Raw genomic sequence first — 19,019 nt, forward strand, 5'->3', positions numbered from 1 at the left:
ATTAGCCAAGCATGTACACCATATGTTAGCACATAAAATGTGGCCATGACAGTAGCTTTCTTATTTGGAGATGACAATCATGATACTAATACTGGCATAATAATCTATCTGAAATTTTGCACTGAAGCTCAGGGTGCAGTGCCTGATTGTGTTGATTTGTGCAGTTCCTTGGTGCTGGTGACAATGGTGTTAATGAAGGTGGCCAGACAAATGCAATTAAAAAATCAATGAGCTGTGGTTGAGTATGCATATGTGAGTTACTATATCAGGTGCTGCCTAACACACAAGGATTGTATAAATGCACACAATGTGCTTCTGATACGAGGAACACTAAACCACTCGATTGTAGTCTTAACAGTCTCTCCTTTTATTACAGTAACTTGCCTAGCGGCACCACATGCACCCATGCATGCCAGCACGCACACACACACACACACACACACACACACACACACACACACACAACTACATTGACAAGTAAGAGTATGTTTGCCATTCTCCAACTAATAAAATTGCTTGAATTAAATTAAATTCACTAACAAATTTGTTTTTCTTCCAGCGCTGTAGTCATTTATTAGTTCAAGTTGACAAAGTAACTCGTGTGACATAATTTGTACGTTAAATGGTTTTTATGCAAATAATAAAATAATGTGAAACATGCTAAAAATAGTCTGCTTTACAACTCCACGCGCATGCGTAATACAAGTTTTCCAATGCTGCTTACTGCTTGCCTCCTTTCTTGCCGTGCTTGAATCGAAACGCTCTACCCAATATTCCACTGATTGTTTTCTTGGACGGAGAAGCGTGTGATACCGGTAGATGAACAATCTATTAACCAGAGTTAGAACGTCAACACAAGATCTGGAATATCTAGAATACATGCGTGTATGTACATGTATTACACACACACACACACACACACACACACACACACACACACACACACACACACACACACACACACACACACACACACACACACACACACACACACACACACACACACACACAGTCAGTGACACACAACACACACACACACACACACACACACACACACACACACACACACACACACACACACGCACGCACACACACAGACACACACACACACACAGTGACACACACACACACAGACACAGACACACACACAGACACAGACACAGACACACACACACACACACACACACACACACACACACACACACACACACACAGACACACACACACACACACACACACACACACACACACACACACACACACACACACACACACACACACACACACATCAGGCGCGTAGTCAAGCTATTACAGAACAGTAGGCAAGGGTGACTGTAAAGTAAGTCATATTTTACTGTTTCAGTATTTAATAGTGTTCACGTACATCTACGTATATGGCAAATTGTGATGTACCAGCTAGCAGGCGTATCATATTATGATCGAGCTAACAATTTGATTGTCTTGTGTAAGATCAGATAGTAGTAGTACACTCATACTATGTACTAAAACGTTGTACAGAATTGATGTAGAACATTGCACGTGCATGCCTCCATGTGTGTGTGTGTGTGTGTGTGTGTGTGTGTGTGTGTGTGTGTGTGTGTGTGTGTGTGTGTGTGCGTGCGCGTGTGTGTGTGTGTGTGTGTGTGTGTGCGTGCGTGTGTGTGTGTGTGTGTGTGTGTGCATGTGTGGGTGAGTGTGGGCGTGAGTGTGGGCGTGGGTGTGGGTGTGGGTGTTTACCTGATTTAGTGGCACAGTTTCAATGCTAGGCAGTTGCTTGTGTCTATCTGGTTGCATCATTGTGACTTCTCGCTGAGCTGTTGCTACAGTTTGTGGACGTCTGTGTGCTGCCATAATTTGTAGTATCTTCATTGGATCATCTGGTGAATGAAGTACATTGCTTTGAAAACTATTGGTGGGACTCTTTGGTGTACTGCCATTAGAACTGCTGCTTGTAGTGATGCCATCATCTCTTAGAGAGATCACACCTGGAGAGGGAAGTGCCATGAGAGATGCAATGTCTGCCGGTGCTTTTCCTGGAGTTTGAAACAAGTTAGCTCTGACTGCTGTTGTATTTAGTGACTCTCTGCTCCATTGTTTTCTTGTAGGAACTGTGTAGGCATAGTCTGCTGAATTAGCCCAACTATAGCGCTTTGATGGAGGCTCTCCACTCAGCGCAAGTGTCTCATTTCTTCCTCGATTAAACTTTAGTGGACTTCCTCTGTTGGCTGCTCTATCATATACTGCTAGATGTTCTGCATTCATCCTGTTCTCGGCAATCATTCCTTTATGAGTACATTCGGTGTGCAGAATTCGGGAATCTTTCTGAAGCATTGTTGGCTGAGTGTGTATTGTATTTGGCGATGTTGCATAGTGTTTGAGAGATCTGCGAAGGCCAGACTGATGTCTTGCTGCTAAGACGCTGTTTGGTGTTGGAGGCAGTCGCCTGTTGCCTTCTGATGTTGACAAGTGCCGACGAGGTTTAAATTTTGAATTTGCAACGAAGTTGACTGCAGCGGTTGATGGTGGTGGCAAGCTTGTCCCACGCGAGTCTCTGTGTGTTGAAGTTGCAACTGGACAGGTGGCATTAGGATTTCTATAACAATGAAGGAAAGCATGATGTCAGTAAGTCACTGTTGTTAATTAGTTTAAGTATGTCAATGCTGATTAAGTATGTTAGTGACAGACAGTTAGACGGATGCTAATTTCATCTGCTAGTTGGTTAGAACACAATTTGGACAATACAGTGACATTTGCACTTGTTGTCATCTTGTACTAATTTATTTCATTATACAAATGCCATTTTGTATTACCCTTGAGATCAAGTATCTCAACATTCGTTATATATGTGGCCACCCCAGCACTGTTGATGGCTGTCACTATAAGAATCCATTAGTTCTGCATGTCCACAGACTGGTCCAAAGGCACTGTTGCCATCAAGGAAGCCCCAAGATGAGGTTTAACGATTTGTTAATTAACAACAATCTCAAGTCTTGTGCCATTCATTAACTCTCAGCATTTGAGCAACTATTTAGTGATCAAGCACATTGGAGATCAATTGGTCACCATTTCCTCTAACAGTACTAAACAGAATGAAAGTAAAACAATATACCTGCAGAGCACAAACGCAAAGATTGAATAGTCTAAAACATCAATGTCAACCCTTCTATGCCTGGCAAAGAGTGTTGATCGAAAGCAAGTCTGATATCTCATCAGAGACACACTAACGTCCTAACTGTTGTTGATGGACATTTTATCATCATCTCATGTGCACTGCACTACAAGTCAAAGAAGGTTCCCTGCTAGAAATAACTAACATTCAAGTGAGATGCTGAGGTTGGTTTGTCAAATTACCAGTAGAGACTTTTAGTGTACATATCTTGATTCTTATTCCATTTAATGACTAGACTGTTTAGTATCATTTCCAGTTATTTGTCAGTAGCTTGTTTGCTTATACGTAATGTTCTTTCAAAGTTTGGTTTTAGTGTGATCATATCAACATAAAGGCAGCAACAAATAATAGAAATTTGGTTAGTCTATTGTAGATCAGGTACAAAATGGGCTTTAATAGTTTCAAGACAGTAGCTGTTAGCGTTTACCTTCTTTGATTGTAGTGTGCTGTCATTGCCTCTACATATACAAACATGTCAGTAATTGGTTTCACGTGTTTACTACTTGAAATAGGTATCTCTTTCCTCACTTTGTTCACTAGCTGTCTTATTGTCTTTCTCAACGTTTTCTGATCTCGCTATACTAGTCTCTATTAGTGCTAATTCAGGACTCAGACCGAGGCTGGTTCGTGATCGGTCATAGGAAGTTTCAACTGCTATTTGACTCATGTATGTTCGTCCTTCAGGCTGGTCAATCAACAGGTGAAAGATGGCTGCAATCCAGTCACACTTGTTTGTTGAGACGGCATTTTCAATTTCATGCTTTGTCAGATCTAATTGAGTGGATATTAATTGAATAATCTGCAACATAAAGTTTACTGCATTTACAGCCAAAGAGCTTGATTTCGTGCATTTCACCTTCTTATGTGCTTCTTGGTCTTGTGGTAGTGGCTTGTATGGATGCAGAAGATAAAGACCGTGTTTTGTAATCCAAGGATGATCCATGACTTCCAACAGAGTGATGCGTTGACTCGGCTTTACTTGCAATAGGTGCCTGATGAGATCAACACAAGCTGCAGAGAATGTAAAAAGGACAAAAGCTGATAAGCTCGTAGAACAGAGTTGACTGAGACGTGATAGTAGTAATACCTGGACTGAGGAGTGACATTTCCAATTCCTGTGAGTCACTGATTCCAGCTGCTATTTGTTCAAGTAGTTTCTGTCTTTTGTTGTGTCGTTCACGAGGACCACTATTCAAAAGTATTTGTTGTAACTAATTAATTGACTTGTGAGAAGACTGTGTGACAATACCGAAATGGTAGTTTTCCACAGAGCATTGCAAACATGTTGACTCCACTAGAATAGATAGAAGAAATAGTTTGTTATGATTTAAGAATTTGAGGCAAGAACATTAACTGTACATCAGGCTCTTTCAGTTACCAATGCTCAAACAGAGAAAGACAACTCTTGCAGCTACTCAGTGAGCACTGATGATAGTTACAGTAACATGGATACGTCACAGTGCAGATATAACAAAAAATTGCGTTTAATTATGACTTTTGACTGAAGTTGCTGCTGTAGGTTGTCTAATAGCTAGAGCATGGTAAGACAACTAACTCACTTGTGTGTGTGAATCAGTTGGATATATGTATTTGTCACTATTTAGGAATTGAATTTCTGTTATCTTTCAGCTGGACATTTATTTTACTTGTAGAAGCCAGTAGTGCAGGTGTGTACAGTTTTAGTTGACATGTTTACTGTATGGAAATTTGTTGCTTTTTGTATCTCTTTACTGATTCTGAGCACAAATAAGTCGATGTGGCAAACTCAGTTGCTTTCGTTTACCACAGTTTTACATTTTCAATATAACTTTACAAAAACAAGTTACACTTACAGACTCCACACGTCAACTTCTGGTCCATAGTTTTGACCTGGAATAAAGAGCTCAGGTGCTGCATATTCTGGTGATCCACAATGAGTTGCCAGTAGTTCTCCTGGCTGATGTTGATTGCTCAAACCAAAGTCTATAACAAACAATTTATATGTTGATAATTCGAGTTAATTTTTAGTGTATACAGTGGTTCTTACCAACAATTTTGATGTTTCTTTTTCGTTTGTCTAACAAAATATTTTCCATCTTCAGATCTCTGTCAAGAGAATGATTATTAGTGTAACTCACGTGACATAACACTCATTTCTTCCGCTTTGCTATTTAGCTAACAGTAGGACATGCTACAAGAAACATGCACTACCCATACAACTGTGAAATGTGTTTTGTGAGCAATAACATGGCAGCTAATTTTCAGCAAGTGTGTATATGTCGTGCACGAAACAGTATGCACTTCCTGGTGCTCTGCAGAAGAGAAATTTACATAAGCAAGCGCTAGAAAACAAGACTATGCATGTCATTTCTATTGCATAATTACACAGTCAAATTTCTTGTGACTTGCCTGTGGACAATTCCTTCACTGTGCAAATGGTGAATTGCTGATACGAGTTGTCTTACAAAGGGACGAGCTTGTGGTTCACTAAGTCGCTTTTCTGCATAGTCATTTCGAACATGTGCTAGTAACTCTCCACCTTCTGCAACTTCTGTAACCAGGCAGTACAGTGTATTTGTCTTCATGGTCTCATAAAGACGAATAATGTTTGGATGACGGATTCTCCTCATGATTTGTGCTTCTCGTAATAAATTTCGTCTCACGTAGTCTTCCCTGATCTTTTCAATCTCAATAAGTTTAATTGCAACCTTGCAAGAGCTTCAGCTAGAACTGTGTAGACGTTGACTTGCTCATTTATCTTACCTTGGCATGTGTTATTGTGTGGGTGGCTAACTCAACTCGAGCAAAGTTTCCTTTACCCAGTGTTTTTCCCGTCAGTAAGTACCGGCCAATGCATCGCACTTCTTTGCCTGATACAGAGTGTCTCCTCTCGGAATTCAAGGTTGATCCTGAGTGACTGCTCATAGCAGCAACCTTAGGGGAGGGTCTTGTTGTTTTCAGCACCGCCCTTTGCGTACGTGCCTCTGATAATTAATAAATTGCTCATCCAATGAGAATACAGACTAGCGTGCAAGACATCCCTCAGTCATTGGTCCCTAAATTATTGGATCACGCATTGACACGTGGGAAGACGATCCTCGTTAGCAACAGACTAGAATAGAACTGCACGTGGTAGTAGTTGGTCACGTGCTTGTTGGGATGCAACAAGTGAATATGAGCTGATAATGCAATTATGCGTCAGCTGATGTTGAGGAAGATGATAGCGATAAAAGGGAGTCTTACCTGTAAGATACCCTATTAGTTAGGTAATTGTTTTGGCGAATGCCAATACAGGTATGGGTAAGTCTAGATCACTTCAAAGCCCTCAACATGTGTGGGCTGATACAAATAGGTAGCACACTACTAGACTCAGCATGGTAGACTATATATGGTCTTGGATGTTCTTCTGCTGTCTGTACATTCAGTGAATATTCAATCAACCCTACATGTTAGCCTCAGTGGCACAAGCCGCTCACGCCTGCTCATGCCTTGTGAGGCTTCTGAAGTAGGAAAGATGCATGACGTAGGTAATAGAGTTAAATTTTGCTTTATTGGCAACTCAACTGCCATGAAAAAGTACAATATTTTCATCCAGGGAAAATAAATCAACCAAAATTACAAAATGGAAAGGGTAAAAACAAGGTACTTATAGACAACAGGGTTTACCAGCAACAACAAGACTTCCTACTCTAACAAAAAGAACAAAACAGAATATAAGCACTCTCTAGCAACTACAGTATATGGAAGTACCTCTGACAGTATACTTCAACTGGATCTTCTATTGTGTTGTGTGTATGTGTGTGTATCGTACATGACTCTATGCAATAGTTACCAGTTCTGAGATGCCTGAATGTACCCACACATCTCTGATCAGTTCATCAACTTCTGGTGTGGAGTAAAGAGCTGTGGTCTCGCCATCTTGTGCCATTCCCAGTGCTGCCAAGTCATTGACTGTCTGATAAAATCCATCACAGCAGTAGGAACTGGGCAATGGCCACGTAGACGTACAATGACGGTTCAGCTGGACAGTGGAATAACTCGACTGATCAGCATCTATCTTCACTCTTGACGATGTGGAGCACCTGGACATGATAGAATAGTATGGAGGTGGAGCCTGAGCCGTTGATAAACTTCTAACGGTTGCTGTTGTTTGATGACCATTGTAAGGAGGAGGTAAGATGGGCCACTGAGGCATGGTGACAGGAGATGCCTCTGAATTACTGTAACTGTGCAAGCTGCCTTCTGTCGACATCAAGTCTGCCGTGTCACTGCTGGAAATGGATAAGGTGCGCGGTCGACGAGAGCTGCGCTCTGTGTGCTGTTCAGTGCTAATAATGCTAATAACAGAAGCTGGCGAGGATGGTATGGCGTCTGAAACCACGTCTGTATTCACACTCTCGTCTACTCCCGCGTTGCAACTTGTGCTATGAGAGGCATTGTAACCGCGCCGCACAGACCGTCGTCGCTTAGATGGTGAAGATCGAGATGTTGACGTGCGCGACTTCTTGCTGTTGTTGCGCATTTCATGCAGCTGCTGGTGTTTGGCAGGGTTTCTGTCTCTTTTGCGTGGTCTGTATTTGTAGTCTGGATGATCTATCATGTGCTGTATCTTCAGCCTCTCGGCCATTTCGTGAAAAGGCTTCTTATCTTCGTCACCTAACAAGTTCCACAGTTTGCCCAGCCGTTTGCTAATTTCTGCGTTATGAAGAGAAGGATTTTCTGTTGCCATATCTCTGCGCTGTATCTGACTCCACACCATGAACGCATTCATCGGCCTCTTTACGTGTTGTTTCGACTTCTTTCCGCCTTTCTTTCTCTTTACTCGAGCACTTCCCGAAATGTCTCCAGCAGAAGACACCAAGCCAAGAGAATCATCACCACAGCAATCGTGATCAGAATAGTCAGAGCAACACGACGTCGTTGCATCGGAGTCGTATTCTTCGATGTTTCCTACTTTTCCTCCAGAGAAGACCATCGTTGCAGTCTGCGTGTTTAGGCAAAAACTGAAGGTTCAACGCAATTCCCAGACGTAAAATGTGTTGAACAAGGTCGGACAGTGACGTCTGCAGCCGGAGAGAATGCTCTTGGGAGTTGTCCTACCAATCAGCAATGGCCGAGGGACTTGTTTGCGGACAACGCAACCCCTACGTTCCAGGAAGTAGAATTGACCGCAAGTAAAGGCAATGACGACTCGCAGCGTTCGACGACTTGCAAGCCACGATCAGAGACTGTGCGCAGAAACGACTATTGTGATAAACAAGTCGGTCAGCGTGTGCTTTTGTTATCTCTTTATAATCGGACTAATTACCTAAACACATTAGCAATGTAATAGCTAAGGCGTGGCTAGTCACGTTTGTCTTGCTATCAAAGCGACGACGCTGTTAGACGATGTGTTTTTGAAACGTACAACACCTGTCGATATGTGCACGGTATTTCATGCTAGATGTTTTACTAGAGCATTTGGAAAACCCGCTAGATGAGAGTTAGCAACAGTTGTGTGGGAAGTGAAGGCAACGAGACTCATTACGTGTTGGCAGTTCGTCAAAGCAGTGCTGAAAAGTTGCTAATTAGATTACTACTAACCAAACAGAGTCATTTGAATCAACGTGAACCACAATACTGACGACAGGCGACGACAACGTGTAGAACAGGATGTGGAGATGATGCAAAAGTGAGCTCCAGGCGACGACATTGCTGTTTCTGGTGCAACTGTCCACTCCAACGATAACGTATGTGGTTACTACATACTGTGAGGTTTCCGTAGGTAATACTACACCCTACTCGCCCACATCGAATTCACAATGACGTTTTGTTGTGTTTCTAGAGGCAGTAGCTGTTGACTCTAGATCTGACAAACGAATCATTGTATTTAGCTCCACGACAAATGACATGCACTGACAAAAATGGGATGCTACAAAATATTGTCCGACAGCTTTTGTCCTACACGTGTACCGTACTGCACTCATACACATGTCCATGAACATTGTATCTATTTCATCTTTGCTTGGACATTGATTTTTTTTATCTAAACATGACTAATAGAGGGTTTGGTCAGCTCTGATCCCTATTCATATGTTAGTAAGTAGATGTAATCAAGTATACAATCTTTTGTGTAGAACCGATATTATCTCTACAACCGGAGTGAAAGTTCCTTATCAGTAGCTTGATATGATGTTTACATCAGCAGTGTTCTATACTCCTTTCTACATGCTAGATTTACTGTTGGCATAGAATCAAACCACCTTGTTAGTTATGCACATGTACTGTGTACTGTCAATATTGCTTCCAATTCAAAACATCTTCCTGCTCCCTATGGGGCATGGATGTTCAGCTGAATGGAGATCTGCATGAGCCAAAACTGCAATACCTTTCATATGCAAGCCATGCTCTTGGGCAGGAGGCAAATAACCATCAAGACATTATAAGCTCCTAATTAAATTTCAAGGTGCTGAAATGATGATGTTAATTAACCTACAGGTTCATCAAGTATTCTCCGTTCATGTTTAATAGTTTAGTCTTCTCACATACAGTATAGTAGAATATGAATACCTACTCACACACACACACACACACACACACACACACACACACACACACACACACACACACACACACACACACACACAACACACACACACACACGAGTATGACGACAGATGCAAGCATGTACCTTCCATGCATTCCCACACAACTACTGCAATTGAATAAACATAAAGACAGAAGGATAGTACACTCACTATGCTAAATAATCAAGTGAAACCAGTAGAGTAACTGGAAACGGCTGCAAATTGTCATATCCTTCATACTGTACTCACACATAAAATCAAAATCATTCTATTACTACAGTACTACATATAATCTGTTCAATTTAGTTATCAATTGCCAATAGAATTAGAACCTATCTCTGCCAATAAAATCTGCAACTCTCACCAATTGGACTATAAAATGTTGCATCTTGTCACAAAGCCATTCGCTCTAGCCTCAAGAGTGATATTATACACACGATACTGCTCAAACGTCAGATTCATGGAACGAGCATTAAACATTTCTTCATCCAGCCTTAAAGGACAATGTCCACATAGGCACATAATTAACAACAAAAACAATAATATGATTGCTTACTGGCATAGAGCAAGATAGAAGCAATAGTTAGGCATTATGACTGGTCTTTGCTTCTTCAGTTGTTTGTATGCTTTCTTCAAGCACCATTGTTGTGAGCACATCAAGTCTGCAAACATTAAAAATAGAGCTTTGTCTACACTGAAAACTTACGGCTGACTTTACAGCAAAGACAAATTGTAGCAGAACGACTTCTTCCTGCCTCACAGTGAACAAAGACTTTACCACCACTTGCTACAGCTGATTCTATTAGTAAACAACGACACAGCAAAGATTAACTGTACATTCCTAGTTTGCACGCATACTCACACGTGACGTCACTCAATGAAAACAACCTCAAAAAACAGTTGAGAATTAAATATGTTTTTTCTAACGTCACTATATGCATAGTAAAAAACCTTGATGCAATGAAGTAATATAGACAGTTACTACTATATTATTGACATTTTAGGAACAAATTTTGACTCACCTGCACGAAGTACACTGTCTCCATGCCACTAAAGTAAAGTAAAGTACCGGGATCTTTAGATTGCCAGTAGAATTTTAATTACAATTTACACGCCAATTTATTAAATTAACTTTCACCAATAGTTCTATTATTCTAACATTTCATGGACTGGGCATGCAGGCCAAATGCGCTACAGCACAAGGGCTCTTAGATGTACTGTACCAAGAGCTGTACGCTTCTGTACTTAGCTAGTGCACTCACAGTGCTGTACTGTACACACTGTGACGCGATTATTCAATTGACCCATACATGCATAACCATAATATTGGAAGCTAGCGTCGTTCTATTTCATCCCTAGACATTTGCATAGCAACTAATCACTAGCTCTAACCTATGAATTGACGCGTCGAATCAAAATGAGCAGCTATATCCTCCTCTCCCACATCATCAACGTTAACTGTCAAGTACACGAAGTCGTCAGAATAGCTACTTGGGCAAGTCTTTCCAGCCATGTTGATGACGTGCGTTACACCGCATTTCAACAATCCTTCTCTGTTCTGTGACGCCCAGCGATCACCAATAAACAGATGTGGCAACACACAACATATTGAACTCCACTTCTCTACAGGAGTAATACGAAGCATTAGCTAAATGGAGCTAATCTGTTAGATAGGATATACTAAGAGATATCAATGATGCTCGACACCCTAGCAACAAGACTCCGCAAAAGCTTTGGAATCCGCTCTGTCTAGCCTACGCTCTGTCAAGCACGTTTTGGCAACTGTCTTTCACTGAATGTCATCTCGACGTCGTGTTCATCCTCTAGCTGAGGATGGAAGAGCCGGAAGAAAACGGAAACGAGCGAACCGTCTCTCGTCTGCAAAGAATGTGACGTCTGCAGCCACTCGTTCACTTGCGTTTACAGACGGCAACATGAAGAGAGTCAGACTTCCAGCTATTACGAAATCCCACTCCCTTCCTGAGTCTGCAGCGCTAGCGTTTCCTCAAGCATCTGGATTTGTAGCAAGTAAAGATGAGCAAGAGAACGTTGATCTTCGCAGTGAGAGTTATCCTGCGGCTGGAAAGCGGAATATTGCACATGTGGCTGTCAATGGTGACGTTGGTGTTCATCGAGCTGTGAGTAGTGCGAGAAAACCAACTAGAAGACTGCAGTCTACTAACAGTCATTTGGACATATTTTGTAATGAAAGAGTTGGAAGAAAACGTGTGGATGTTACTTCAAAGAGAGCGATAGAACTTCAAAAAAAAGCTGAAACGCAAAGACTGCGCTTGTGTTCTGTAGAGCCTTGTACTCATCGGACTGCCAACCAGTTTTCATCTGCTGCTGTTTCGGGAAGCTGGAACGACACTTCTCCGCATTCTGTGGTAAATGTAGGAAAGACATCAACAGAAGAAATGATGATTCCACAGACAGTTGACCAGTTCTCCTCACACAGTAGGAGTATGGCATTACAACTGCTAGCAGCTGCAGAGAACAGTGAGGAGACCGAAACTACGAACTTTATTCCTCTTGCTACATTGAATGTGTCTACTGGTCCTATCAGTGTGGCAGCTACTCAGTTTTTGTTGGGTGATAGAAGTATTATTAATTACCTGGAAAAACTGTCTGCCACAGAAGAGGATGGCGTCTGTGTCAATTTCTCTCATGTTGATCATCTCATTTCTAGGGGAGCTATTGTGAATGCAGTCGATGAGTTTGGCCAATGCGCATTGCATGTAGTTGCTAAAGACTGGGGATTAGATGTTTTGCAGTGAGTGCAATAAGATTATGTGTCTAGTATGTCACTAACTATCATTGTGTGCTGTGGAGGTATTTTTTGAACAAAGATGCTCATCTTAACATCCAAGATCAGTTTGGAAGAACTGCATTACATGTAGCAGCATCTACTAATTCAGCTGGTGTGATTCGTGCTTTATTGGAAAATGGGGGTAATCATAACCGTCTTTTGTTAATTAGCAAAGAAGAATGTGTTTAGTCAACTGTTATGTGAAATACTGGAATATTAAGTTACTATGCTGTAACTTGGAAGCAAGAAAAATTAAAAACATGATATTATAAGTAGCGTACTGTACATCAGTGACAGGCAGGCACTATGGTCATCGGCATTTCTCATTCAGTGCACAGAATATAGTTTTGGCATACAAATCGAATACAATTGTATTGAACATGATATCACAAGTAGCATGTTTTTATCTGTATTACCTACTTACATTAAATTAAAATGTTGGGCCATGCAGTCTAGCTGCCAGTACCTTTGTTGTCTATTTCTGCAGCTGATCATACCTTGTGTACACATGAAGAGAATCAAAGTCCACTGCACTTTGCAGCTCGATCTGATGCAGTAGATGCACTTACAGCTTTGTTGGAAGTAAAAGGCAAGTTAAGAAATCTGTTGACTATACCACGTTTCTGATACGTTGTTGCATATAGCTGATTTTGAAAGGAGGGATTACAAGGGTAGGACACCTCTTCAATTAGCTGCTGAACTTGGTATGATGCATGCAGTCTGGTCTGTTGCATTTAGCAAGTTAGACATACCAATTTGAGCTTTTGATATGGAATTAGGATAAGCATTAAATTTACAATTGATATTCCTTTAGTTAATTGTACCTTTATATTCAAATTAGTTCCTGGCATAGTTTGTTTGAGTACATTTACACTATATACACTTCTTATACCTTGTTTACACAAGCACTTCTAAGCGGGCCAATTCGTGCTGGCTCGGTTTCTATAGAACGTGTAAGCGTGTGCCAAACCGTACCGAACCGTGCTGAGCCATGCCAGCTCGGCTTGGTATTTCTATCTGGGCCAGCGCGGGCTGGCTTGTGTCAAGTACATCGTGTAAATGCATAGCACGCTGGACAACGAGCTGCACGTGCTCATTTGGTACAGATGGCGTGGAACGAGATGGAGACTCTGTGTCTTATCCGATTGTGGAGCGACCAAGATGTGCAAGAAAGAAATGTTTTGAACTCCGTCGCTGCAACAGTTGCCTGGCAATAGACCTACGCCTCGTATATGTCCTACACATTTCTCGATATGACTGTTGTAAAGTCATATAGAAAAAACGTGAGCAACTTGGCTTCTATCCATTGTAAACGTAAGCAGACGCGAACTATGTCAATCTCAAGTAATTAACGCACGTTAATGACATGCTCATTAGAAAGCATTGGCTTGCCTACAGAGTGTGTCATGTAAACGTGAGCTAGAATGCTGGGCTCAGACAGGCACGTGTTAGTGGTGGTGTACTGGTACTGTATACTCTAGTTTAGTTGATGCCATTTCATCACATATGTTGTCTGTCGTTTGGGTGCAAGACACTTTACTTTGGGGTGTTGTAAGCAACTACATGCAGCAGTCTCTAGAGTGATTGGTGTGATGTATAGTTGCTATAACTGGAGTGTTCATGTTTGATTAGATCGTTCTGAAAGCGTTCGATGTTTACTGGATATGAAACCAACTCCTGCAAATGTTGGAGTTAGTGACTACTCTGGACACATGGCTCTCACAAGCATGGTTGCTACGATGCCTCCAGTTGTATGTTTCTATTTCTTATTGTTGATTGCATGTTGAGTTGGGTTGGTATTCAGTTGTTTTCTTGTAGACAAAAATTGCTCTCAATCAATTCCATCAAATATCCAAAGTTTACCGTAAACAAGTGTTCTATCTCAACATGCTGGAAAAACCACCTTTAGGTATTTAGCACTTTCTAGTTTTATAATACAGAAGAATTTATGCTCTTTTCTTTGACTTTATTACAAGAACGGACAAGCTCTGGCTACAGCAAAGCTGTTCGCAGTCCGGTATTTACATAACGTAATGACAGTGAGGTTGGTGTTATCTCATTTGTTTTGACATTTTAGTTGGAAATGATTGTTCATTACAAGCATCATGATCTCATCACTCATCCAGTTATTAGGAGACTCATAAAAGTGAAGTGGAAGCAGTTTGGTCGACTCGGTGCGATATTGCAGCTTCTCATTTTCTTCATCTTCCTAGTGGTCAGTCAGACATTTTTCTAGTTTAGTTTCAGGGCTGGCAGAGCAGAGCGGGCCAGGTGGGCCATGGCCTAGCTACCCAACTTTTGAAAATGTGTCTTTCACGAGAACTCCCGGAAATATTGGTTGAAGTAATTAAATATATTAACTATTTTTACATTTACTGTAGGCATGCAGGGCTTGGCCATGCAAGATTTAGTCCACCCAACATCTGGGGTGATCCACCAGCCCTGACTGTTAAATTTGTAGCAGCAAGGGTAGCTCATTATTCAATGGTCACTAATGCAAATTTGCTATTTAGATATCTTACTCAGAAGTAGCTAGTAGTGAACAGACGCTTTATTTATTTTGGGTTAAATAGTTTGGACTTTAGCTGCTGTTATGAAGGTAAATATACCATATTTCTTTGAACAGTGGCCCCCTTGAATAGAAGCCTCCCTTGTTTAGAAGCCACAGCTGAAGAGACTTGTTGATAATAGAGGCTGCTCTCGAATTGGGGTAGCACTAGTCTGCAAAGTTACTGACCACGCCCATATCACATGCTTTTGATGCTTCCGTGTCAATCTCATCCTATTACATGCACTCGTCTATCAATGATAACATAACAGTCGTGGCATTTATGAACCTGCCACAGTTGGCACCTCAAAAAGTGTTCAATTATGTCAACAGAAAGAAGTGTGATGCTCAAGTAAGGACATTAGTCTCTAGCCACGCCTCTTTTACAAAAAAGGCGTGGCTAGTAAGACTACTGTACTGACGTGTCACAGTGTGAAATAGAGACTTAAGAATAGAGGCCGCCCTTGAATACAAGCCACCCTCACTTAGAGGCCGCAGTTTCGTAACCTTGTGAAAATAGAGGCAACTGCCACTATGTACTGATTTACCAATTGGATTTTGATTTTGATTTCTGTTAATTGTTTTCTCTGTTTGAAGGCATTGACCGCATTTGCAGTTGGCGTTGATTTCGAAAAGAAATACGATTATGAACCACTGAGTGGTAACTTGTGGAGAATAATTGTTCTTGTATGACTACAGCATGACCTCATGGCGTTTCTCTTGTCAACTGTTTAATAGACAGTCTACTTTCTGTTTAGGTTATATCACTTCTATTGTATATCTATCAAGTATCAGAAGAGATTACTGAAGTATATCGATCAAACAAGCAACATAAAGTAATCACAGGCACTGATTGCTTGTAACTGATTTTATGCATGTTTAGCGTTTATGCCTGTTCTAGCGATGGCTTGTCTGGCGGAAATCAGAACTAGAAAGAGACTTAAAGTTTTGTCATCCTGGCTTTCCTGATGTGATTTTGTATGGTTAACACTCAATCTACGTCTACGTCATGATATTATGTGTGATAGGAGAAAGAATATTTGGAGGGGGAAGTAGCAAATTTGGATGATTCTTCTGCAGACTATTTCTTAGAGCCTTGGTTAGTCAACAGGAAGGCATTCAGCGTGCTCTCTTTTATGTATAAGTCAAAGAGAGCGCATGCTCTCTCTCTCTCTCTCTCTCTCTCTCACACACACACACACACACACACACACGCACACACACACATGCACACACACACACACATGCACACACACACACACACACATGCACACACACACACACACACACACACACACACGCATGCACACACATGCTTGCGTTTTGCATAATTTTGGTTTCATGTCTGTTGTCATGTAATGTAGTTCACGCTGTCCTTTTTAGGAATTACATTGACTGGATTAGTTATGGTTTGCTGCTTGCAGCATTTGTGGTTCATCTTGTGGATGTAATTGACCACACTGATACGCGTGCTAGATTACATGCCAGGTCGGTTATCATATTGCCACAAACATAAGCATGTCTGACTCACCCTCTTGTGTTTGGTTCAGGCTAATATGTTGTGCACTAATCGTGGCTTGGTTTCGAGTTCTGAAGTATGTTCGAGCATTTTCTTTCATGGGTAACTAACTAATCATGCAACCATTGCAGAGTCAATGCATCTGGACTTTCAGTATGTGTTTTTAGGTCCATTTGTTGTGATGTTGCAGAGCATGGCGACAGACGTTTGTAAATTCTCGTTTTTATACATCATCATTTATATTCCCTACGGTAAGACATTGCTCACAGTGTATCATTAGTTATGATCTGTATAGTAAAGCTCGGTTCACAGTACAACGCTAGTCCTGCGACTCGAGCGTCCTGGACGCTGACGATAAGCGAGCGTCAGTGTCACACTGTGAACATGTCAGTGTCCACGACACTCACATGATGCTTGCCTAGTGTCCACGACGCTGGAATAGAGAAAAGTTAAAGCCCAGTTCACAGTATTGACGCTGATGCTCAGCTGAGCGTCAACATCAAAGACACCGCCTTGACACAGGCGGCATCTTTTGACGTTGACGCTGACGCTGATGCTGGAATAGGATTCATTTCTATTCCAGCATCAGCGTCAACGTGAAATCAAGCGTCCTATTTGGAAGTGACGCAGCGTCTGATGACATCATATGCTCATTTTCAACCAATTGAAGGTCAGTCAGAGCAACTGGACGTACCCGGGTTATTCTGTTTGTTCACATGGCATCGATGGAAGTTTTCATTGACTGTGTGTGTGTGTGTGTGTGTGTGTGTGTGTGTGTGTGTGTGTGTGTGTGTGTGTGTGTGTGTGTGTGTGTGTGTGTGCGTGTGTGCGTGTGTGTGTGCATGCGTGCGTGTGTGTGTGTGTGTGTGGTTTTTCCTGCATTTGCCAAGTCCAGTCAAAGGACTACAAGGACCTAAGGATGAAAGAAAACGCTTGAGACTACGGCGCAACAGCAACAAAAGCAAAACGTCGTTGTCCGTGTCTGTCACGAGTACACTGTACACACGTGGTTACTTTGCAGCACCAGACCACTGTCATAGAGCGTTCTTTGTGCGATGGATGCTCGTCAGACGCAATACTGTGTGAATGGTACAGCACCAGCGTCTTTGCTGACGCTCATGTCAGCATCCAGGACGCTCGCAGGACGCTGTGGCAGCGTCGTACTGTGAACCGGGCTTGACAGTGACTACCAGCTACTGACGTTAAACTAAAGAAAACATTAAGACAATAGTTTTTACAACAGGAAATTGGAACAGGTGGCATATCTTTTACAGTATGCTGTTTGAAAACTTTACTGCTAATTAGATGGTGTGGGTTGCTGTCAGTGATGCCTGTCGGCCGCTAGTGTGTTGTGACAACTTTCAAGATTCAATTATATTATGTATGTTGTGTAATCTGCAAAAACACTTTCATCTATGTTTTGCTGTGCCACACTAGTTTAAGAATTCGTAAGAGTTTGAGTTGTAGAGACAGTGACATTCCCTTTTTATCTACAACTGTGATTACTTTAATCTTCATCAAGTGCACGTTGCACTCTTTTCAGCTGAGACCTTACTGCAAAGCTGATGTAAATTAAGAGAAGGGTTAGTACAATGGCGAATTATGACCAAATGGACTTTCTGTCCAGTATGGTTTGTGTATGTCAGAAACATTTGAGTTTTGTGTATGACGTTACTCTCCTGGCTATAGAGATGAACGATATTAGTCACTACACACGTGCGTACATGTGTGCACGTGTGCGTGTGCACACACACACACACACACACACACACACACACACACACACACACACACACACACACACACACACACTCCAGTACTGTAAACAGACTGTCTTGCTACTCTTTCTAATTTATTAACTTCTGAGGAGTGTGTCTTACTGATTCTTATACAAACAGGACAAACTCTTTTGTTGATTTGAACTCAGGCCATTCCTTGTGTGTAGATGCCAATAGAACATTATTTTGCTTTCAGTTTGTCTACAGTTGATGGTACTGTACTCGTATTGTTTATAATGTTACTAATTTTAGACTGAACGATTGTACTAAAATTTTAGTAGCACCCTATTCTTATGCACAGTTGTACTGTGATGCAGTACCTTACCACTTCTCACAAAGTGTTTCACCAGTTGACTATTGACGCCTACTTCCTGTTTAGGGGTAAAACAATTAAATAGGTAATATATTTATCAAAGACAAAGGTCATGACTGGTTGCTAGCGATTTGTTGCTGGAAGGGAGGGTTGACTTAAGCCTGAGTTCACAATATTGACGTCGATGTCAACGTGGCATTGTGACGTCCATCTGGACGTCAATATTGTGAACAAGGACAAAGTGGGGTGGCATCAATGTGGCGTCATGATGCTGGGATAGAGCAAGGTTTTAAGACCACGTTTTAGCGCGCGTTAGGCCTGACCACTTTTAGTTTGCT

General features: G+C 41.6%; 4 protein-coding genes across 4 annotated transcripts in view; 1 reads left to right on the forward strand and 3 right to left on the reverse strand.

Moving 5' to 3' along the window:
- Positions 1-143: 143 nt before the first annotated feature.
- Positions 144-6,385, reverse strand: LOC134183317 (MAP/microtubule affinity-regulating kinase 4-like). Its single transcript, XM_062650812.1, has 11 exons — positions 5,912-6,385; positions 5,558-5,856; positions 5,196-5,254; positions 5,002-5,131; positions 4,419-4,463; positions 4,257-4,357; positions 4,026-4,180; positions 3,698-3,968; positions 3,597-3,627; positions 1,738-2,593; positions 144-828 (listed from the first exon to the last, which is right to left on the reverse strand). Exons 1-11 carry the CDS (start codon positions 6,071-6,073, stop codon positions 721-723), a joined length of 2,217 nt encoding a protein of 738 aa, XP_062506796.1. The 5' UTR covers positions 6,074-6,385; the 3' UTR covers positions 144-720.
- A 294-nt stretch (positions 6,386-6,679) lies between these two features.
- LOC134183373 (transcription factor Sox-9-B-like) lies at positions 6,680-8,695 on the reverse strand. Its single transcript, XM_062650882.1, has one exon. The coding sequence runs from the start codon at positions 8,121-8,123 to the stop codon at positions 6,966-6,968; it is 1,158 nt and encodes a 385-aa protein (XP_062506866.1). The 5' UTR covers positions 8,124-8,695; the 3' UTR covers positions 6,680-6,965.
- A 1,241-nt stretch (positions 8,696-9,936) lies between these two features.
- Positions 9,937-11,385, reverse strand: LOC134183561 (dual specificity protein phosphatase 2-like). The gene is made up of 4 exons (XM_062651142.1): positions 11,107-11,385; positions 10,433-10,513; positions 10,271-10,376; positions 9,937-10,207 (listed from the first exon to the last, which is right to left on the reverse strand). The coding sequence occupies exons 1-4, from the start codon at positions 11,357-11,359 to the stop codon at positions 10,087-10,089; spliced, it is 561 nt and encodes a 186-aa protein (XP_062507126.1). The 5' UTR covers positions 11,360-11,385; the 3' UTR covers positions 9,937-10,086.
- Positions 11,386-11,446: 61 nt separating this feature from the next.
- LOC134183189 (transient receptor potential cation channel subfamily A member 1-like) overlaps positions 11,447-19,019 on the forward strand; it is a 9,840-nt gene continuing 2,267 nt past the window's right edge. The window contains exons 1-15 of the mRNA XM_062650671.1: positions 11,447-12,487; positions 12,547-12,665; positions 13,011-13,112; positions 13,168-13,227; positions 14,156-14,274; positions 14,342-14,432; positions 14,500-14,540; positions 14,601-14,738; positions 15,669-15,758; positions 15,830-15,907; positions 15,973-16,041; positions 16,100-16,170; positions 16,455-16,559; positions 16,622-16,692; positions 16,758-16,841. Coding sequence (XP_062506655.1) covers positions 11,511-12,487; positions 12,547-12,665; positions 13,011-13,112; positions 13,168-13,227; positions 14,156-14,274; positions 14,342-14,432; positions 14,500-14,540; positions 14,601-14,738; positions 15,669-15,758; positions 15,830-15,907; positions 15,973-16,041; positions 16,100-16,170; positions 16,455-16,559; positions 16,622-16,692; positions 16,758-16,841 — 2,215 coding nt within the window. The 5' untranslated portion in view covers positions 11,447-11,510. The remainder of the gene's footprint in view (positions 12,488-12,546; positions 12,666-13,010; positions 13,113-13,167; positions 13,228-14,155; positions 14,275-14,341; positions 14,433-14,499; positions 14,541-14,600; positions 14,739-15,668; positions 15,759-15,829; positions 15,908-15,972; positions 16,042-16,099; positions 16,171-16,454; positions 16,560-16,621; positions 16,693-16,757; positions 16,842-19,019) is intronic.

This window comes from Corticium candelabrum, chromosome 8 (genome assembly GCF_963422355.1).
Source record: "Corticium candelabrum chromosome 8, ooCorCand1.1, whole genome shotgun sequence".
NCBI lineage: Eukaryota > Metazoa > Porifera > Homoscleromorpha > Homosclerophorida > Plakinidae > Corticium > Corticium candelabrum.

Bases quoted from the DNA above. Each gene is read 5' to 3' on its own strand.
- LOC134183317 (XM_062650812.1), bottom strand. From the start codon at position 6,073: ATGAGCAGTCACTCAGGATCAACCTTGAATTCCGAGAGGAGACACTCT. The intron at 3,969-4,025 runs GTGAAATGCACG...TTTATGTTGCAG, and splicing joins ACCAAGAAGCACATAAGAAG to ATTATTCAATTAATATCCAC. The intron at 829-1,737 runs GTAAACACCCAC...TCTGGTTAATAG, and splicing joins AAACTGTGCCACTAAATCAG to ATTGTTCATCTACCGGTATC.
- LOC134183373 (XM_062650882.1), bottom strand. From the start codon at position 8,123: ATGGTCTTCTCTGGAGGAAAAGTAGGAAACATCGAAGAATACGACTCC.
- LOC134183561 (XM_062651142.1), bottom strand. From the start codon at position 11,359: ATGCTTCGTATTACTCCTGTAGAGAAGTGGAGTTCAATATGTTGTGTG. The intron at 10,377-10,432 runs GTAAAGTCAGCC...TAATGTTTGCAG, and splicing joins TGCTACAATTTGTCTTTGCT to ACTTGATGTGCTCACAACAA. The intron at 10,208-10,270 runs GTAAGCAATCAT...TTGTCCTTTAAG, and splicing joins TTCTATCTTGCTCTATGCCA to GCTGGATGAAGAAATGTTTA.